We start from the raw sequence: 19,712 nt of genomic DNA on the forward strand, positions 1-19,712 counted from the left end.
GGGGGGGGGGGAACTCACTCATCGTGACCAGTCTGGCCATATCGTTCTGTTTCTTCAGGATATCGATCAAACTGACTTGCATCGCCTGCGCCGGCCTTGACTGGAGGCGTGTATGGCGCATCTATGTCCTTTCGCGCGAGACGATCCCATGTCACCTCGGCAAACCATGGGTGGTTCCTGACATCTTGCGATCCGCCATAAAGGTTTCCTAACCTCTTGGTCAAGTCCGCTGTGATGAGACGTTGCAACAAGTCTTGCGCGTCCGGGTTGATATAGGCGGGATAACGGACTTTGCCCTTCAGGATATTCTCGTATATCTTCATAGGAGATCCGCTATCCCAGAAGGGGGTATAGCCGCACAGCATCTCGTATATCAGTATTCCCAAAGACCACCTAGGGTTCGCCGACATCAGCAATCACAAAACAAAAAGTCATCCCGAGTCCATCCCTCACACTACACTCAAACTGTATTATTGTTATATCGCGAACCCAAAACTCACCAGTCAACAGACTTGTTGTAGCCCTTGTTGGAAACTACCTCCGGCGCCAGGTAGTCCGGAGTGCCACAAAGAGTCCATGTCTTGTCCGGCACACGCTTGGCGAACCCAAAGTCGGTGATTTTCAGGTGGCCATGGCGGTCCAGTAACAGGTTTTCGGGCTTCAGATCGCGGTATATGATGTTCTTGGCGTGCAGGTATTCGAGAGCCAACGTCACTTCGGCAGCATAGAACTTTGCTACTGGGTTTGGGAAGCGCTGCATTTCCCATTTCCATATTCAGTCAGCCGATTCTCCGTTTCAAACACTTGCCTCGAGCAAACTTTCCCACGCCAATTCGACTCACCCCTGATTTTCTCAATAAGGAAAAGAGTTCACCACCCTCAACGAAATCCATGACCATGTACAGATTCCTGCAGTCTTGGAATGTACCCCACAATGTGATCAGGAACGGATTCTTGACTTCACCTAGCATTTTCCGCTCGTCGTTGGTATGCTCAACCTGCTTCATCTTGACTACCTGAGCCTTCTTCAAGACCTTGACGGCGTAGAATCTTTGGTTGTGTCTTGACTGGACCAAGTGCACTCTACCGAAGCTACCGGTACCGAGCGTCCGGAGTATTTCGAAATCGCTTAGCGAGTATTTCCCCTTCGTCACCCTTGCCTGCTGATCTTGGGACCCTTGATTCCCATGATGTACATGGTGCTGTACGTGCTGCTGTGGTTGGTGCTGAGGCTGCGCCTGTTGAAATTGGGTCTGGTCCTGCACTTGCGAAGGCTGTATATCCATGGCGTCCTGCTGTGAGTGGTTCTGCTGTTGAGTCTGCAAATTGTGCTGTTGACTTTGGTCGCCATTCCCGTGCGACGGTGGGAGTGGGAACTGAGATTGCGGCTGTGACTGTGACTGCGACTGAGTTTCGGAGTTGGCCGAAGACTGGTTGTTTTGTTGTTGGGATGCGGGGTTCATGAGGTTGGAGATGCTAGGCAGGTGTTGTTGCGGCTCCATAGTCCCCGGGGAGGGTGTATGTGCTGGCGGCGCAAACGCCTGTTGTTGGTGCTGTGAAATCGAGTTCATCTGAGGCTGCTGAGCCTGTGCTTCTGTCCCAGCAGAGTAGCCAGGCTGAGGTACCGAGTACGGTTGCTGCTGCGTGTGTGAGGTGTTGATGGCAGAAGGTGCACCTAAGGCTTGTGCCTGCTCGAAACTCTGGGCTGCAGTCGGAGTGACTGGGCTTGTTGGTTGGCTTGAGTTGTCGTTATTTCCGTCCCTAGTCCTTTTCTTCTTAAGAAAACCTAGAGAAGGCATCGAGGCGACACTGGGGATTCCTGCAAGCAAACCCAGAAGGCGCGGAACAAAAATGTCCGAATCTCCCAGAAAGACAACTCAGGGGGTCCCCTGAACGTTGATATGCTCCCACCGACCGAACCGGCGGCCACGCTGAGGGCTTGAATAAATTACCAGAAACTTTGGCTACTGGGTCTAGAAGCACCGGAACTACTCTACTTGATCCAACAGAGCAAATCGTAAATGTTCTGTCAAAGCCAAGTGAAGCTGACGTTTATACAGGTGAGACGCTGATGCTGTGTGAGTGTCCGCGTAGGTGATGCAGTTGAGTATGTCCAAGTGATTTCAGGAGGCAGGTAATTAGGTGAGTTGCCAGGTTGCAGTTATGCGCTGGCCCTACCAAGGGTGCTTTGGTTGCAGAATGGTTAAGGAGAATGTCGATTTCCTCTTTCAGGACGGAGCAGGAATGTTGCACAAAGCAAATGCGCGACGCGGCAGGTTGCTAAGAGATACAGATCAGAGCGCGATTCCACAGGCGGGCAGGTTGACCTCTTGTTTCCTGACAGAGGGCTACCTGATGCTCGATTTTGAATATGTTTTCTCTTCTGTCACTCTCTCGAGGCTAAAACCGATTGTAGCTGGCGATGCAGATCGTATGGTAGGAATGTTAAAGAATTCCTTGTTTTGTTGTTTCTTTCTTTGTTTCGATACGATGTTCCTGTTGGCAATACTTGGTGCGGTTATGGCAATGAAGAAAAACACGGCTATGACCAAAGAGGTACCTGAGTAGGTAGGTAAGTAGGCAGATAGATGGGTAAGGTAGGATATGTAATGAAAGGCTGTCTTTTTGGGTTTCTCTGCCAGCGTCGTTATTTGGCGACACAATCCCTGGAATGATCAGAAAGGGCCAGCTAAGCAAACATGCTTTCCCTCGGGGCTCCCTTTGATCAGGCTTTAGGTACTATTCGCGCTCCCACTTCGATTGTCCCGGGAAAAAAACGGCACGCACCTCCCTCGAGCTAAGGGATAAGCAAGCCGAACGCCACCAGCGTCAGGATTCTAAGTAATTGAGCGCGGGGCAGCTTTGGTGAGGGAGGACCTCGAAGTATAGCGCCGATGGGTAGGCTGTGGCTTGGGATCTGCGAGCTTTATCGTCCCTGATTTTTTATGATCCGTAGCGCCCGTTAGTCGATACGAATTGAAAGTGTCAAGCGGCAATGAACGAGGTGAAGGTTCGACCCCAATCTGTGCATGCGCGTTCGAAAGGTGGACCCGAGAGGCGACGGGATAATATATGTCAAGAGTGACAAGTCTGTTGCTTGTTGGTGTCACTGCCAGCAGCCGAAACACGCTTCAAGTCCAACCCAACCTTACACCTTCTGTTGCCCCCAATCAAAGATTTAAAAAAAGTGCGTGACGGGTAGGGTGCCAAAGTTGCAGCTTCAAGACCGATTCTGAACTTGTTTTGAGGCAGAATTTAGAGCAACGTGCCACAGGCGGTCGACAACGAGGGACTGGTGGGCAGCGAAAGGTAATTCAATTCGACGTCGCTGGCACGGAAAGAAAGCTGCGCGACAGCAATGACAATCGCTTAATGGATGTAGTATGATCCTCGTGCTCGGGCGGCCAAGTTGACTCTTGTGTTTCCTTGGAGTGGCTCCCCGTATGCGAACCTCTCGTAGTACGGCAGCAAGACTGATTCGGCAAACAGCGACTAAGGCAAGGTACACAAAGCACCTAAGGCATGTAGGCCAGATAGTTTTAAACCCTGAGGGACTGTTTTGAGTTTTGCTCGGGTTTCGGTGCGTGTCCAATGCAGGTCGGGCCCGATTTGGTTCTGGTCTGGTCCCGATAGACGCCTAGTGACGGACTTGAATTTGAGAACCTGTTCTCTTCGCGAATGAGGCTTTCGGTAGGCAGGCAGGTAGGTAGGTAGGTAGTAGTCGGTTTGTAGGGTTGATCAGCCCTTGCTGCTGGTGACAGCCGAGGGATTAGGATAAATGACAGTCCACCAGCCTCTGGTGGTTGTATGTATGCAGGCAATGGAACTAGCTCAGGGTAAGTCCAAGATGATTTGTGGTGTTGGTGTTCGTCGGCACGATGGTGGTGGGTTGGTGGGGTTCGACGCCGGGAGCAACCTTTCATCCATCCACAGACTTTCGCTTGCCAACGTGTGCTTTACCTGACAAGGATCTTCAAGCAACAGCTAAGAACGAAGTTTCGCGCATCTAGTCTAGGTAATGAATGAATCACGGCCAGATGTACTACCCGAATAAAGTTAATACAATATAGAGCTCAGAAAATGCATACAATTATCAGGTCAATTGCCCATATATCCTATCAAAACCCTTCCTAGGTAATTGCATTATGTGCCTAATAATACCTATGCTGCATTCGACACCAAACCCCACAACAACCAGGTTCGGATCTGGCGATTGCGTCTTTTTTTACCACGTTTAAGTTCCGACGTCATGGACCCATCTCATCCGTCAATTCAGAACCAGACCAGACCAGACGCAGCCAACGCTGTGACAGGCCAGCTGTCTTGTTCCACCTCCACCCTGACCACCAATCAATCTATGCGATCTACGCGCTACCTACCTAGGTACCTACCAGATAAGTGCTTCAACGGGTCCTAGCCACCTCAGAGACGTGGTAAGCATGCAAGATGTGGTTAGTTGAGATGTTACTGTACGTATACCTAAGATAGGTAGTTATATAAGCCAAGGTACCTAAGTAGCTTTAATTAATCAACTGTATACCCTTTCTGCGTTCTCCGCCAACCTTTATATTTCGCAGTAGGCTTCAGGTCTGCTCTTTTTACCGTAAACTAGTGCGACCCTGAAAGTCTGATCATGATCACATCCAAATAGCACCACAAGTGCGTACAAAAAAATATGTATGTATGTACTTTGGTCCTGCTCGTAACGGCTGCTGAACTGTGTTTCTTTGCTGGTTTCTGTTGAGGGTGTTTTTGTTTTCTTCTTCTCTTGGTTCCTGCAACCAGTTCCCAGCTATCTTCAGGCAGTTCCCACCTTGCTCGTCATAAAACAACGTAGAACCGCGGCTTTGCACCCACTTCTTTTGATTCGACTCAAAACCTGTGCGACCGCTTGTTGGTCTTCCAGGCCGTGTAGCCGACGTATGCACCGCCGATGACGACAATGAATAAAAAGATCTTGATCATCATCCAGGTCCAGCTACCGCCCTCCCCGTGCTCCTTGACCTTCTTCGCCTTCTTGCCCTTTGTCTTGTCAGACTTCTTGCTGTCCTTGCTGCTAGGCTGGGCCGTGTACAGGTTCTTGGCGCTGACCGAGATGATATCGTGGTTGTCGCTCAGCTCACCAGTCTCGGCGGTGAATCCCAGGTACGCGACCTGTGGGATCGCGGGCGGCTCGTCTGTCTCGAAGCACGTGGTCCACTCGCCCTCCGACTTGTAGTGCAGCTCCAATTTCAGGGACTTGTCCTGGAAGTAGGTGATGCGGAACTTTGTCGGAACGCTGGCGTGCCGGATTCCGCGGGCCGAGCAGCCCGCAAACTCGTTGCCCTTTCCATCGGTATCCTTGTCGTATGCCGTGTGTCCGTCGCCGATCATCGCCATGACGTAGGGGAAGACAACACCCGGACGGTTGTTCTTGTAGGTGTCAAAGAAGAGACCCAGACCCTCGAATTTGTCTGCATTGCCAAATACAGGGCCAGCATCGTTGCGCCCTTTAGTCACCCACATGGCGAAGCCATCGCCGTAAAGCTGATGCTTGCCGTGTATCTTGAATTCAACCTCAATCTCCCAGTTCGTTGCCGTCAGTGGTACACGCGACCATAAGGAGCCCATCTGTGAGGGCCTGTCCGAGGTGAGGCGGATATATCTGCAAATATGATTGCCTTGTCAGTTTCAAGGCTATTCCCCCACTCTCTTGATATCCATTTAATAGCCAAGGCCACGTACTGGTCCGTTCGGATAATGGTGTCACCTCCAAAGTCATACCACCGACTTTGCATATCAGAATCTAGGTAGGGCTATTCATATTCATATAGGTGTCAGCTGCGTCTCCAACTCAAGGCCGCGCGCGATCGCAGCCAGAGGCATGCCTGATCAGGCCTGGTCGTGGCGTGGAGTTGGACAAGGGCGATATATGTCCATACCTGCATGAGGGAATGTGTCCTGAGCTGCACGCGACAATAAAGTTAATATCTGAGACCACACTAACTGGAGGGACCTTGATTGTACGTCAATTCCATACCCCTATGCTCTTGACTTCTCCAGAGTCGTCGACAGAAACAGCCGCCAGCGCGCCGGTCGCGGCCAGGCACAAGGCCGACAGGCAAGATGTAAACCACATGATGCCGGCTTGGGGAAGGGAGCGGTCGCCTCGACAAGAGGCCAGAAGGGGGAAAACCAATTGGTAGCAAAGCCCAAAAAAATGCGCGTGAGACGCAAGAAATGAAAAAAAAAAATGCAGGAGATTTTGAATCAGAGCTCCTGAAATCTACAGTTATGTCGACATTAGGTTGGAGTAAATCGTCGAGGCAAAGATGCTTGCGATGGGGCTACAGTCGTTAACTACTGCCTTACTTTACCACCAAGTGCATGCGTTTAGCTGGCCTTTTTCGGTCTCTCGACCGAATCCAAAACCCCTGTTCCTGGTAGCACTTGGGTCCCCGCAAAGACGGCACGCCAAGTGTAAGGTAGGTAGGTGTACCTTAATGATAGGTTGTGCTGCTTGAAGCCACTTTTGCGATAAGATACGCACCGCCACAGACCGGGTTGGTAGTTACGGAAAGTCAGGATGGTGACTGCAGGCGACATCAAATTTCCTAAGTCGGCCCCAGTTCCCCTTCCTTGACACATTCAGAATTCCGATAACCAAAAAATACATATATACACATCCTGATACTTCTTTTTGCATCAGCAAGAGCTCCCCATATACAGCACTTAAAGCCACAAAAAAAAAGCAAATACACAGACACAATGGGTTGGTTCGGATCATCAAAGCCCGAGGAGACGCAGACTGCTGTACCTGTCTCTGAGTTTTCAGACATGGCCGCTCCCTCATCGTCGACGACGGGCACTTTGTCAGCTACCCAATCCGCATCGATCAAGGAGGCTTTGATGAAACAGATCCAGACCGAGTCCAACACGGCCAACGTACGGATGCTGATGGAGGTAGGATGCAATGGCACCCAAGAAATCACTGCTCGGTTGTATAAGTAATTAACCGGATATTTATTATGCTAGAACGTCAACTCGACCTGCTTCGAGAAGTGTGTTCCGACCCCCGGCTCATCCCTATCCGGCAGCGAGACGACCTGCGTCCAGTCATGCACCGAGAAATACATAGCAGCCTGGAATGTCGTCAATGCCTCGTACTTGCGAAGGATACAGCAAGAGGCCGCCAAGGCTCGATAAGCGCATCAAAATCGTTCCCGAGTCCCGCCAAGGAACAAGATGTGGTGACACTCCCCATCACTGTAATAATCGAGGCACTCTGCAGTGGGCTCCAGAGGCCTTATCTGTAAACACTTTTTGTACAATCAAACATTTGGCGGGGAGCATGCGCTCAGAAGCACAGCGCGATGGACAAGCGCGGCACCACGCAAGACAGCGAGAGAAAACAACAAGCTAGTAGTATAGAGTTTGGGTTTTTGGAAACCTGACAGAATTGTCCAGGTAGTGAAACCAAGGTTTGGGGGGTATCGCTATATATGATGACATTACGGATCTACAGTGCCGTTCTTCTTCGCCTCGGCTTCGGCCCTCTTGCGCGCAAGATATCTTTCCTTGGCGCTCGAGATATCGCTCTCTGTCTTGCGACTCTTGGATACTAGCTCAATCTTCTTGCGCTCTTCCTCGGCCTCCTCCCGTGAACGTTTGAGAGCCTGTTCGTACTGAGCCTCCATCATGCGTGACTGCCGATCCCGCATGGCCTGCTTGCCTCCGCCGCCAAAGTAACCCCTGCTGCTCCCATGGGCTTGCCTGTCGCGCTCATCCCTCCGGTCGCGATCGTCGTCCTTCTTGACCTCTGTCTTCTTCTTGGCACCGAGGTTGAGCCCACCTTTGAGCAGTTGCCTCTTGTCCACAACCTGGCCGTCATCGTTGATGGCTACGGCGGCACCCTTCTCGTTCAATTCCCGCGCTACATCGACGTCCGTCTTCTCTTTTTCCTCTGGTCCGTCCTCTTGGGGCTTTGGCGGTCCACCGTTCTTCTGTGCCTCCTCGGCAGCCTTCATCATTTCGGCATGTCTCTTGTCGCCTTGGTCCAGCAGTCGCTTGTAGAAGCCCGTCATACCGCCGGCCTCGTTCTTCTTGTCCTCGGCCTCCTCCCTCAACCTCTCCTCCTCCTCCAGCCTCCTGTTCTCCTCCTGTTGCTTCTTATATGCCTCGGTCACAAACATGTCCTTGTCCGCGAACTCATCCCCTTCAGCCTCGCGCTCCCGCTTCATCTTCTTGTCCTCTGCGATCTTGCGATCCCTCTCCCGCACCTCGGCCATCTTCTTGAGGTTCGACATGTACTGCGGCCTGCGGTCCGCCGCCGAGGCGGCCTTGGCCGCTGCTGCAGCGGCGGGCGCCGCCTTGAACGAGTCGTACGCCGCGTCGTAGTCGTATATCGACGGGTCCTCCTGCTCGGCGCTCTCCGCATGCTTGCGCGCCGTCAGCGCGCTCGACAGGTCGCCGATTATCGGCACCTGCTTTCCTGCGGCACCCGCCGGCTTTGCCCCTGACAATGGCCTTGACCCATTGCCAGGTTTAGACTTTGCTGCTGCTGACGTCTTGACGTCTCGGTTGCGGGTTGGCGGTGCGGCGTCGCGGATCTCTGTGATCACCTCGACCTGTCCGCCTTTGTCGCCGGTGCGGTTGTCGTCATCGTCCGAGTCGCCATCGTCGCCGAACACGGGCCGTCGCTTTGCGGGGTTTGGTTTTTGTGAGCCGGGTTTTTTGCTTAGGTTGAGGCCGTATGAAAGTGGCTTGCTCATAATTGCACCCGTCCAGTGATATTTTTGTGTTCTATTTCTATGCCGCACGTTTCTGGGTTGGCGAATTGGATGAAAGGTGAGGTTTCGGATTGGGGAGGATAATTCACACAAAGAAATTGGTGACGGTTGAAGGTTGACTGCGGACGGACGTCACCTCAAGGTCGCGCGTCACGGTCGCTTGGGTCTGATTCGCGTAAATCGTTTCCTTATCGCTTATCGAATCTCCGTACATCCGGGGTGGGGACCCCCGGTTGAAGCCGGCTTGTTGTGCATAGAGTATATCGGAGCTGGGCCATATTTTGCTTCCAAAAAAAAAAGACTGCTATGTTTAAGAAGAGTTTGCATGATATATATATATATATATATATATATATATATATAGTTGCAAAAGATACCTCGTCTCTAAACAAAGTCTATATCAATTCTCAAAATAGCGAAGTAGGAAAGTACACACATCCTAAAAATTGGATGGATGAAGAAGCACAACCCAAAGCCAACCAAACTCCATTTTACCAAATATGAAAAATAACCAGCCAAAGCCAACCAAAATGCATTTTACCACAAGATACAAGGAAAACAGCCAGACCATTCAACCCGATGACCATATCGTCAGATCATCAAAGGTTTGGCTATGTATTCTCAAATAACACATCCAACATGGTTTCATCAAACATGTTCATATCTTCATCATACGAGATGAGGGTCGACTCGGCGTCGTCTGGAAAGTTGGCTATATTGGAATCTTCCTCGGTTGAACGATCCATGCCGCCAACAAGGACATCCCTCTCTGTCGCTTGCGAGTTCGGTTGACTCTCCAAGGTGCTCAGAGCGCCTTGTGCCGCTCCTCCCACCTGGGTCAGCTCCTGGACCTGCTTCAATAATTCGGATTTCTCAAAGTCAAGCTCATCAATACGACGGTCGATGCTCGCGATGCGCGCATGCAGCGCCGCAACTTGGCCATCATCCTGAGAGATGTCCTGTGGATCGTGGAAGTAGTCGTGGGCCAGAGCAGAACTGACATGAGAAAGCATGCTCGGCCGTCTAGGCTGGTGCTCATGCCGCTGAGCTGCAACTGAGCGACTGGATGAGCTGTTTGTTGCAGGCACGATTGTACAAAAGGTCTCGCAGAGAAGCCTGAACTTTTCTGGGCGGCTGAGGGCTTTTCGAGCCTCTGGAGGGCACTTGCGAGAGAAATGGCTGTCGGACTCGGACCGAGCGCTGAATGTCTTCCAGCAGTTTTTGCAGAGGCTGGCAGAAGGATGATGAATGCCGTCAAATACCGGGGCGTCAAAGGACGATATGCAGTTGTTTGTAACACTCAAGCCATGCCTCCTAGTTAGGTGACGCCTGTATCGATGAGATCAGTATGATGTTACCAGAAACATACATGTATGGATGAGGATTGAAACTCACGTTATCTGTGATATGGGCCCGCGTTCAACGTCGCACTGTTTGTACCTTGATTCCCTCAAGCTTGAATAGATCTGGGGATTTACATGCTTAAAGGGGCACTGCAGTCGGGAAGAGTTATTAAACTCGGTGGATGGCAAGCTTGGGCTCCTGTGATCGTCGGATGGATCGTATTCCGAATCTCCAGCGGCATCTCGGACACTTTCAACCTCTCCATATCCTGCATCAAAAGCATGAGAGACGCCAGTGGCTAAGATTTCCGGAGCGTCGCCATTGCCTCGTTTTCGCTTTCGTGTCGGGGTCGTGTTCCTGTCTATAGACAAAGCGCCTTTTCCTTGGACAGCACAAGACCCGGAATAGTTTGTCGAATCCACAGATGGTGGCACCAACGGTATTGCTTCAGCGAGATTCCACAGTTCTCTAGCCTGTGCCGAGTTCATCGTCTGACCTTGAACTGATGTGCCACCATATTCGGGAATTGCAAGCTGATGGAGTCTGGACAATGCAGAGTTGAGATTTTCATTGTGGTCTGGTGATCGGAGCAATGGATAGGCCAGGGGTGTCGGGTGCTCTGTCTTTGTGATGGCAGCAAAGTTGCGAGAAGTGGCCAAAGTTGTGGCTGGTATAAAGGGTGCGATATCTTCCATGGAGCTATTTGGCCAAGTATAGGGGGTTTGAAAAATTGGCTGGCCTGTCAAAGCATCGTCAATGAGGTGGCTCTCAGTCGGCTGACCGTGGCGACCTCTTGTTTCCAGTTCGTTGCGGCATGGACCGTTACAGCCCACAAATGGACAGACATAGGATCCCGAAGACCGGTTTCGGTGATGAACTATGTTGTGTTTCTTCTTTTCGTGCTGCTTCAAGTTCGACTCCCGTTTGGACTTGTGGTTACAGCCAGAGTAACTACATGAGTACATCTGTGGTGATTCCGTATGCCTGTCATTGATGTGACGGTCTAGCTCTTTCTCATTGGAGAAGCCACGGTCATGAAATGGGCAGTCTTCATAAGGGCACTTGACAGGCCTCTCATGAAACTTGGTGTGCTTTTTCAAATCACACGCCCGAGGGAACGTCTTGGGACATAACGAGCACTCGAATCGAGAGCCCGCCGACGACCCGTGGTCTCCCTGAGGCGTCACAGCCATGGGAGGGGTGGTTTGCCGACGTGGGCGCTGGAAAGTAGTCTGATCATGATCTGTGCCTGCGTGAAGCTGTGGAAAGAACGTATATTCCGTGTCTGACCAGACGAGTGACATTGGTAGATTTGTTAGCTGCTTCAAGTCCCAGTGCATGTCGAGTTACTCTAGAATGACCAACCTAATGTTAAAGTTTCCCTGCCTGGTTCTGTCTGGGGAAATGCTTGATGCGAGGTATAAAAGGGAGAGGCGACTATGATGGCATCCGCCTCTGCTGTCTCACTGGCGCTAGCTTCCTGCTTGACTGATGGCAGACCCCAGCGGAGCCGCTCGTCGGAAGCTTGATGGCCCGCCAACTTGCTCAATGAGGCTCGATTCTGAGCTTCCTTGTAACCGACGGAGGTAATGGTCGATAGAAATGGTGAGCCGTTCACTCACTGAACAACGTTATTGTTTTTATTGGCGTTGATAGGACAATAGGTTTATTATCACGACTTGGAGTTGACAACCAAGCCTACTTTAGTGATATACCTATATAAATGAACTAAACATGAGATAAATGCATGCAGCTGACAGTGATGTATTTGTAAGGGTTGGACCCTGTAACGATGATGGAGGCATGGTCGCGATCCTGATAACTGATTCTGAATGGATTATATATGAAAGTGCAAGAAAAATCGAGCAAGCATCTTGGTATGATACAAAACCGGCCGGCATTCCCGTAATGATAGTGAACAGGCCTCCCTCTTGGCCCTCCTTGATTGCAGGTCCGTCATTGTTTTGGCTGCTTGGGAGAAGGATGTAGAGGGCTTACAAGAGTGGGTTTCGATAATTAGCACAGCCGGGCCATCTGCTGAGCAAAAGACATCATTCACCTGTAGGATAGCTGGGCAGCTCATGGGTTCGGGTTCGGAGGGGTAACTGCCCAGTCAACCAGTCTTGTTTGTTCGGGGGGTAAGGCCTGCACAGCCGCTCCCTCCGTCTAAGAAAACCTGGTCAATTTGGTAACCTCTGGCGTCTCTCGCGCCAACTAGCAACGGTTGATTGGATGACAGAGGAGCGGGTGGGGAACTTGACGTGACCCCGCGTGAGGCGTCCCTGTGAGGCTGACCGATGTTTTTGTTTGTGCTGATAACCAACTGCCCAAGTGCCCACACCTCCTTCCTGGCCTGAAAAACGTCGGTCCCGGGCGTTCACTCCGTCGGCCGCTTCTTACTCCATCCAGAGGAACAGCGTCGCTGCTGTCAAGCACACACGGATCAAAGGACATGATTTCCGCTCTCATTATGGCTTCGCTTATCGAAGGACAGATTCACTGTCTAAGATTAACGTTACTCTTCGCCATCGTCTGCCGTCTATTTGCATAATAATTCTGCCTGGACTAAATCCTACAACATGCACCAATTGAACCCCTGTCGGGCTGAGCATTTGTCTAGTTCCAGTACAGTAACGCAGCACGCACACACCACATACAAGTACTCAAGCAAGACGAGTCTAGGCAGATTGCGGACGGAATACTAACAGAGCCACAACTTTCCCCAGCCTCCACTTCCGGTCCCCCGCGCAGCTTTTGATTTTTACATTTTTATATTTTGTTTCTTCCTTATCCACAGCTGACTTTCCAGCTTCAATGGGGGCCAGAACTTTTGGCCGTCTCCGCAGATAACCAAAGCATATCGCCACTGATCATATTGCACCTTAGCAAATTGACCGTTGCAGAACCTGATGATTTGGGCTGATTTCCTAAAGCAGACTTTTTTTTTTTTTTTTTTTTTTTTTTTTTTGGTCGTGGCCTGCTGCTCGTGGCCCGGCTAACCAGATCACTGGCGGGTTCGTATCCGGCGTGGTTTTCTTTGGGTGGCTTGCCACCAACCAATAGGAAGGGTAATAAATCCATTTACTGCACTTGTAGGCTTATTCTACAGCTAGTCATCTCACCCCACGTGAACAACCCCTGAGCCGTTGGATCTCAAATGACTACTATGATGTACTGTACAGCCATCCCGGGTGAAACATACCATATCGACAATGCAACTATCCAATTTGAAGTCTGCCCGGCATACAATAGCGTGGAATGTCCATTCTCATTCCCAGCTGTGAAAATTCAGGGCTTGGTCTATCTACTTCTAGAGCTATTTCCCGTCTTGATAGCCATGCACAACTCTTGAAGACTTCTCCGCTCAAGATCTGGTGATGCTGAAGCCGAGTTGGTTTACCAACATATTCGCCATCAGAGACACAAGCGTTGCCATGCATGCCGTAAGTGGATATTCAGCTAGACTAGGACCAGGTACGCAAGTAAAAACCCGCCGGTAGTCACCAACAAAGAAAAAAGCTTGTCCCTCAGGTAGGCACACCACCGTACTTTGTGCTGGTTGGCCACGCTGGATGTCGTCATATCTGCACGAGCTGTAATGGGCCTGGGTCGTATGATCTTAGGTCACTTATAAAGCATACACAGCCTGAAGTTTATTTACAGTCATAACGACTCCTGCTCCAAAAGGCTTTTGTTTGGTACGGCTGACCTGAAAGTCAAGAAGTTGCAAGCATCGGAACAATATGTTTGGAATTCGCTCAGGCGATAGAGCGTCACACTGGTAACGAGTGCCCTGGAAGAAGACCGTGGAGCAAGTTTGAGTTCGATGCCGTGGGAGTCCGTGGTATTATTTGGTGGTGCCGAAACTAAAGCGAGGGATTGGATCTTTCACGGATACTGACCGACTGAAAGCAAGAATGTTTCTTCCAACATGCGATCATATCACTTACCACTAGTTACCAGGCAACCTGGATAGATGGGCATGACACAAAGGCATCCCAAGAAACCATGTGCTCTGCCAAACATGCATATCCGTAGTATGATGTTGCTGCCTATTCCTTCACGACAGACACTTTCATTCCCCAGGCGGCGTTATACGCATCTCGACGAGCCGGTAGATATGTTCGGCTCGAATAAGCATAAGATTCTGGTATAACACAATGGTGTGTTATAAAGTCGCAATAACGGTGCCAGGCAGACGAGCGCAAGGCAATCTTTCCAGAGCCCATGGTGCTGCCTAATACCCTGCTTTGGGGTGGTATTGATAATGCATCGATTGTCCCGTCTGAGGAGATAAAGGACAGTCGACCATGGCTGTCCAGTGAGTTGATGTATTGGATCGCAGACACCATTACCGAGGCCCGGGAAACCAAAAGAGATACAAGGATGCCAGACAGAAAGGTATCGGTCGCGCTGGTAGCAACAGGGAGACCCCATCAGCAGGGCAGGCAGTGATCTTTTCATAGACCAAACGCGTGCCCAAAGAGATTCAGGGCCAAACCCCTGTATGGTCCGACCCTGGCCTGGCCTTCCGGTCTAGCTTATGTTGAACTATGTTATCGGGTTTGGCCGGATCTAGAGCAAGGAGCCGAGACAGACAGCAGAATGAATATTCGGAGCTTGGTTACGGTTTTCGATCCAGACTTTGCGAGACAAGTGTTGAAATGTGGTAGTGGAGGAAAGAGTGTAGCCGACTTCGTGAAGCAGTGGCCGGCACCGTTCTTCTGGCTATTTGGTCGCGGACAAGGCAAACTGTAGCGCGACTACCGTCGCGTAGGCTCTTTGAAACGGGAGGCGGCGGAGTCAGCCGACATATACCTCCGTAGTGGCGCCCAGCATGCACCACGCAGGCTCCCGTTGGCGAACACTGCCCGGGTCTCGGAAAGGAGTGGCCCCTGATCAAACCCTTGACGATACAATGATTTGATAGTATTAGCCCTCCCAGCCCCGTCTAGATTTTCTACCATCTAAATTCAAACACCCACGAGGAAAGGAATTTGGCGGAATTGGGTGGACAGGGTTGAACAATGCTCCTCATCTCCCGGGGTAGCATTATGACCGGGTCTGAACAGACTGGAGACCACTCCTATTTCGTCAATGAGCAGTGCAAGGGCCTGGAGGGCAAGCGAGAAAAGGCGGGAAAGCTATCAAAAACGGTCAACGGCCTCCCCGCATTTCATGTCTGTTTTGAGCCTAGGAAGGGTCACAGTCCAAGTCCGAGGGATCAAAAGAAGCAATGACACGGACACAAGGCAAGCTTGACTTGCCTGCCTGGGCTCGGTCAAGGCACTGGTGAATTGGACGGTGACATGTCTGGTTGCATTCCAATCTTGTCTTTGCTCAAATTGATGGCCATACCGAATTACACAAGAAAGACTGGTAGGTTAAATGAGCTACAACGATTTGCTCACTGATATAGAAGAGGCGGTCGGCGAGGAGGGTGCTCCCTTTGCATCCGACCACGGTTCACTAACGAGGAGAAATGAAGATCCACCGGCGCAATTGGAATCCTCAATGTGGATTCGAGATCTCCTTCCTGTATTTGACCTATCAGGCTTGTGCCAACTTTGACATGAGATGATTTCCTGGAGCGAGGTGACATCGTAAATGACATGGAGAAGCGAGGCTAGGTAGAATCGGTGAGAGAACGGGACTGATTAAGGCTACTGTGGAGTGGTAGTGAGTGGTTACAGTGGTATTATGAAATAAGGGAGGAGTGCAACCATCATCTGTGCTTGGCGATAGGGCGCCCAAGCCAACCTGGGTGGCCAGATTCTAGTCATTTTCTGACCAAATTTCCTGGAAGCAAGCAAAGAATACCAAGGCAGGGCATCGTGCATTGGCGATATTGCAAAAGCTTCTCCCCGACACTTGCAGCCAACCGACCACAGAAGGTTAATGGTGAAAGCCACTACATGTGGAAGGGTGGAATGGAAGGAGAAAAGGGTCGCAACAGGTCCAATTCGTCAAAGGTCGTGGTGTGGGGCGGCCAATAACAGGACGAAATTGAAACGAACAGAGCTGAATGGCTACGCTCTTTGTACCGCCATATCTCGCTTCTGTTTCTAGCCGCCAGAACAGAAAAGAAGCATGCCTTGCGTGCATGCATAGAAGATTCATTGGGACTTACAGTACATAACATGCAGATCTTGTTTCTACCTTATGCTGCCCCTCCCGCTTTTTTTTTTTTTCTTTTTTTTTTTTTTTTTCTCCCGGACCAAACAACAGAGTACAGTACGAACATGACTGAGTTGAAGATCTGAGCTGACATGTGGAAACTAGATGACTATCAAACATGGCAACTGGAAAACCCCCCAATTGGAATATTTGGCTAGTGGGCAAGGTCCAAAGAAGAGGGGCAAGGGGGCAGTGGGCTGGGCTGGTTGGCTGAGTGGCAGGAAGACGGCAAGACGGGTCCAGTGGAGGTTACTAACCCTTGTGTGATCTCTGACTGTAACCCGTGCCTGCATTAAACTCAATAGGGAATCCGTCCGAGACCCGACCGAAAAATAGCAAGGTGCGCCGCACCTAGCGGAAGCCATCAAAGTTGAACATCACAACAGCGAAACCAATGTTTGAGCAGCAACCTCTACAGTACAGTACCGTTAGTAGCTGAAGGGGACTATTACCTCCACTTGTGCAGCACTAAATTTCAATTTCGGAGCACCTCGAGACTAACTAACCCACATTGGAGAAACAGATCTTGGACCCTTGGTTGGTTGCATAGCATTTGACCAGAGATTCGATTCAGCATTTACCCTGGTTCTACGAGCATAATTGGATGCATCCCTCTTCCAACAGGCAAAGCTCATACCCCAAGACAAGCCCACATACTTAGTATTGTTGTGCAAGCTGTGCAAGCCATCAATCAGCATGGGTCTATTATCAGTTATGCTGTTCTACACAAGTCGATTGTGTGGCTACGCTTCATGTGTAGAGCATGCAAAACACTGTAGGTACTTTACACAATACGAGCTTGTTGATCGTTTCTGGGTCCATGTGTCCCCTTAATTGTGCTGATCAGCCAACACAGTGACAGCTTATTTTTATTCTCCGGCTGACAGAGTAAGACAGAGCATTTGCCCATGCAAATGCAATCGAGCTAGCCGACTGTCACATTCTACAGTAGAGAGAGTCTTGAGAGCATCGGAAGTGCTTTTGTCGCCAGTCTGTGCCCCCAAGGCGGGCACTATTGTCAACCATTTGTGTTTGGACGATTAATATCCATTAATCGTCTGGTGGCAATCTGTGATCAATCAATCAACCTTAATCCAATCAAAGTGCTAGCCTGGCTAGCAGGCTGCGTGATTAACATGGAAGAGAGCAAGTCAGGTTTGTGACATTGCCGGTTGGTGGCGGTCTCCAGCCGCCGGGTTAAAGGCTCCATCGCCGAAATAACGTCGACATCAGCTAGATTACCCGCCTAGGATCTGCTATCAGCGATGGATTAATTATTACCTTTGACAGGTTTTTTTTTTTTTTCTTTCCTCCTCAATTGCGGCCCCCGGCTACACGCACGGAGATCATGTGAAGCTAGCTGGTAAGCTCTACTATGGTACAACACCTGCAACCTTGCCGACCAATCATGGGTTTGGTTCCTGGTCGATTGAAGCCAATCTTAGTTAAGCGCGCGCTGTGTGTCAAAGAAAAAGAGACAAGCTCAGGTCATTTTTTTTAATCTTTTAATCTGTTGATCTTTTTTCTTGTAGCTAGTCAAGCCCCTGACATGGCTTTCCCTGATTAAGCACCAAAAAAGAGACGAACAACCGAACTACTTACTGTATGGGTTTCCCAATCTAAACGGCTTTCATACCCCATGTCAGGGCAAAACCGCCACTTTACCACATAACTAGCTTGGTACATGCTGATGATGGTGGGAAAAAAAAAAAGGGAAAGGGGGAAGGTGAGGGTCGCGCACGAAATGGGTCATCATTTTCGCTCACTTACTTTGTTAGACCCCCCAAAAGACCCTTGACATCTCATCCGAAGCCAACCCTGTTCGGCGGAGCACCCCTGGATTGGCGTCCACCCGGATGCAGGACGTGCAATTTCCTTCCCCTCGTCCCCTCACACGCCCAACTACCTATCCAGGGATGATGGGTGGTTAATGGAGACAGAAGACCGGCAGCTAGCCCGAGATCAAAGGTGTATTTAACGCCGGTCCCTCGACCATGATGGACGGCTTCTTTTTCTTTCTTTCTCCTCAGCCCTCCAGCCAACCCAACAGCTCCTGAGTATCTCTGACTCTTTGACTTCGGTCGTCCACTCTTTCAAAAACCAACGCCAACAGCCTCGTGCTCCAAGCAAATAACATTCGCTTTTAATACCCCTTCGTTCTTAACCAAACGAAACCTTTATACCCTTCAAATCAGTCAAAATGCGCTTCACTGCTGCTGCTGTCATCCTGGCCGGCTCTGCCGCTGCCCACACCACCCCTGCCGGCTCGACCGTCTACAGCACCGCCTACGAGACCGTCACCTCGTGCGCCCCCACTGTCACCAACTGCCCGGCCTCTTCGACTGTCGTCAGCTCCACCATCGCCACCCTGACGCCCTCGACCGTCTACACCACCTCGGTCAAGACCATCACTTCGTGCGCTCCTACCGTCACCAACTGCCCCGGCAAGCCCTACGTCGTGACCCAGACCATCCCCGTCTCCACCACCCTCTGCCCGGTGACTGAGACCAAGAGCTACGGCAACGGCACCGCCGCCGTTCCCTCTACCATCAAGACTGGCACCGTCCCCGTCGTCAAGCCCACCGGCAGCACCCTCGTCCCCGTTCAGCAGCCCCCTACCACCGGTGGCCTCAGCGTCCCTCCCCCGGCTGCCTGCCCCACCAAGTCGGTTGAGACCATCACCTCGGCCGTCACCATCGTGACCTCTACTGTCATCTACAAGACCCACGACGTTCCCTGCCCCACCGGCGGCAGCGCCGTCCCTACCGGTGGTGTCCCTACCGGAACTGGCAACGTTCCCCAGCCCCCTAAGACCACCACCCCGGCCACTGCTGGTGCCGCCACCTTCGGTGCCTCTGCCGTCCTGGCTGCCGCCGCCCTTGCCCTCCTGGCTTAAGCGGTTGTCAAACAAAGCTTGACTTGAATTTTGTTGTTTCCTGCGAAAATAACCCTTGTTAATAAAACAAGCAAGCAAGCCTCAGCCTGGGCAATGTATCTCATTTGTCGATTTTAAAAGCAAAGCCTTGGTCGCTATGGCCAACTTTTCATGTGAATACTTGGGATGATGTCCTAGCTAGCGTTTCAAATATGGCATGGCAAATATATGTACCCTTATAATTATAATCACATATCGGGGAACGTCCTTGGGGAGCCTCCTTTATTGGCGGGTGACTCTGGGTGGAACCGTTTTGACAATACCCTTTTTCTCATTTACTACTATGCAAAGTTCTAAAATGTGATGATTGAGTGACTTTGGCAGGAAGTATCCTAACAGACCAACAGAATAGCGATCAACGGTTATAGAAGGTGGCCGACTTGTTTGCTCCCCAAAAACATCAGTATGACATGAGATCCATCAGCCGAAAACAATCAAAGAAAGCATCTTACTCAACTTGTCGTCGGTTTCAATCTCCCGTAGTGTGG

At 50.7% G+C, this 19,712-nt stretch overlaps 10 protein-coding genes across 10 annotated transcripts; 6 read left to right on the forward strand and 4 right to left on the reverse strand.

Annotated features, from left to right (window-relative positions):
- Positions 1–14: 14 nt before the first annotated feature.
- On the reverse strand, positions 15–2,328 carry PgNI_09868 (uncharacterized protein; the record flags this gene model as incomplete). Its single annotated transcript, XM_031129849.1, has 3 exons — positions 843–2,328; positions 501–754; positions 15–393 (listed from the first exon to the last, which is right to left on the reverse strand). The coding sequence occupies exons 1-3, from the start codon at positions 1,797–1,799 to the stop codon at positions 15–17; spliced, it is 1,590 nt and encodes a 529-aa protein (XP_030978209.1). The 5' UTR covers positions 1,800–2,328.
- Positions 2,329–3,847: 1,519 nt separating this feature from the next.
- PgNI_09869 (uncharacterized protein) lies at positions 3,848–3,964 on the forward strand (the record flags this gene model as incomplete). The annotated part of the gene is made up of 1 exon (XM_031129850.1): positions 3,848–3,964. One exon carries the CDS (start codon positions 3,848–3,850, stop codon positions 3,962–3,964), a length of 117 nt encoding a protein of 38 aa, XP_030978211.1.
- Positions 3,965–4,462: 498 nt separating this feature from the next.
- On the reverse strand, positions 4,463–6,426 carry PgNI_09870 (uncharacterized protein). The gene is made up of 4 exons (XM_031129851.1): positions 6,020–6,426; positions 5,922–5,945; positions 5,725–5,795; positions 4,463–5,644 (listed from the first exon to the last, which is right to left on the reverse strand). The coding sequence occupies exons 1-4, from the start codon at positions 6,116–6,118 to the stop codon at positions 4,873–4,875; spliced, it is 966 nt and encodes a 321-aa protein (XP_030977698.1). The 5' UTR covers positions 6,119–6,426; the 3' UTR covers positions 4,463–4,872.
- A 178-nt stretch (positions 6,427–6,604) lies between these two features.
- On the forward strand, positions 6,605–8,942 carry PgNI_09871 (uncharacterized protein). Its single transcript, XM_031129852.1, has 2 exons — positions 6,605–6,942; positions 7,015–8,942. Exons 1-2 carry the CDS (start codon positions 6,748–6,750, stop codon positions 7,183–7,185), a joined length of 366 nt encoding a protein of 121 aa, XP_030977691.1. The 5' UTR covers positions 6,605–6,747; the 3' UTR covers positions 7,186–8,942.
- Positions 7,491–8,750, reverse strand: PgNI_09872 (uncharacterized protein; the record flags this gene model as incomplete). Its single annotated transcript, XM_031129853.1, has 1 exon — positions 7,491–8,750. One exon carries the CDS (start codon positions 8,748–8,750, stop codon positions 7,491–7,493), a length of 1,260 nt encoding a protein of 419 aa, XP_030977705.1.
- A 166-nt stretch (positions 8,943–9,108) lies between the features above and the next one.
- PgNI_09873 (uncharacterized protein) lies at positions 9,109–12,063 on the reverse strand. The gene is made up of 3 exons (XM_031129854.1): positions 11,478–12,063; positions 10,164–11,397; positions 9,109–10,097 (listed from the first exon to the last, which is right to left on the reverse strand). Exons 2-3 carry the CDS (start codon positions 11,303–11,305, stop codon positions 9,380–9,382), a joined length of 1,860 nt encoding a protein of 619 aa, XP_030978039.1. The 5' UTR covers positions 11,306–11,397; positions 11,478–12,063; the 3' UTR covers positions 9,109–9,379.
- A 1,309-nt stretch (positions 12,064–13,372) lies between these two features.
- PgNI_09874 (uncharacterized protein) lies at positions 13,373–14,227 on the forward strand. Its single transcript, XM_031129855.1, has 2 exons — positions 13,373–13,586; positions 13,834–14,227. The coding sequence occupies exons 1-2, from the start codon at positions 13,490–13,492 to the stop codon at positions 13,980–13,982; spliced, it is 246 nt and encodes an 81-aa protein (XP_030977707.1). The 5' UTR covers positions 13,373–13,489; the 3' UTR covers positions 13,983–14,227.
- Positions 14,228–14,791: 564 nt separating this feature from the next.
- PgNI_09875 (uncharacterized protein) lies at positions 14,792–14,938 on the forward strand (the record flags this gene model as incomplete). The annotated part of the gene is made up of 1 exon (XM_031129856.1): positions 14,792–14,938. A coding segment is annotated over one exon (147 nt), but the record flags the coding sequence as incomplete, so codon positions are not given.
- An 11-nt stretch (positions 14,939–14,949) lies between these two features.
- PgNI_09876 (uncharacterized protein) lies at positions 14,950–15,352 on the forward strand (the record flags this gene model as incomplete). The annotated part of the gene is made up of 2 exons (XM_031129857.1): positions 14,950–14,987; positions 15,163–15,352. The coding sequence occupies 2 exons, from the start codon at positions 14,950–14,952 to the stop codon at positions 15,350–15,352; spliced, it is 228 nt and encodes a 75-aa protein (XP_030977709.1).
- Positions 15,353–18,489: 3,137 nt separating this feature from the next.
- Positions 18,490–19,185, forward strand: PgNI_09877 (uncharacterized protein; the record flags this gene model as incomplete). Its single annotated transcript, XM_031129858.1, has 1 exon — positions 18,490–19,185. The coding sequence occupies one exon, from the start codon at positions 18,490–18,492 to the stop codon at positions 19,183–19,185; it is 696 nt and encodes a 231-aa protein (XP_030977708.1).
- Positions 19,186–19,712: the final 527 nt, after the last annotated feature.

Source organism: Pyricularia grisea, assembly GCF_004355905.1.
Source record: "Pyricularia grisea strain NI907 chromosome Unknown Pyricularia_grisea_NI907_Scaffold_7, whole genome shotgun sequence".
Taxonomy (NCBI): Eukaryota; Fungi; Ascomycota; class Sordariomycetes; order Magnaporthales; family Pyriculariaceae; genus Pyricularia; species Pyricularia grisea.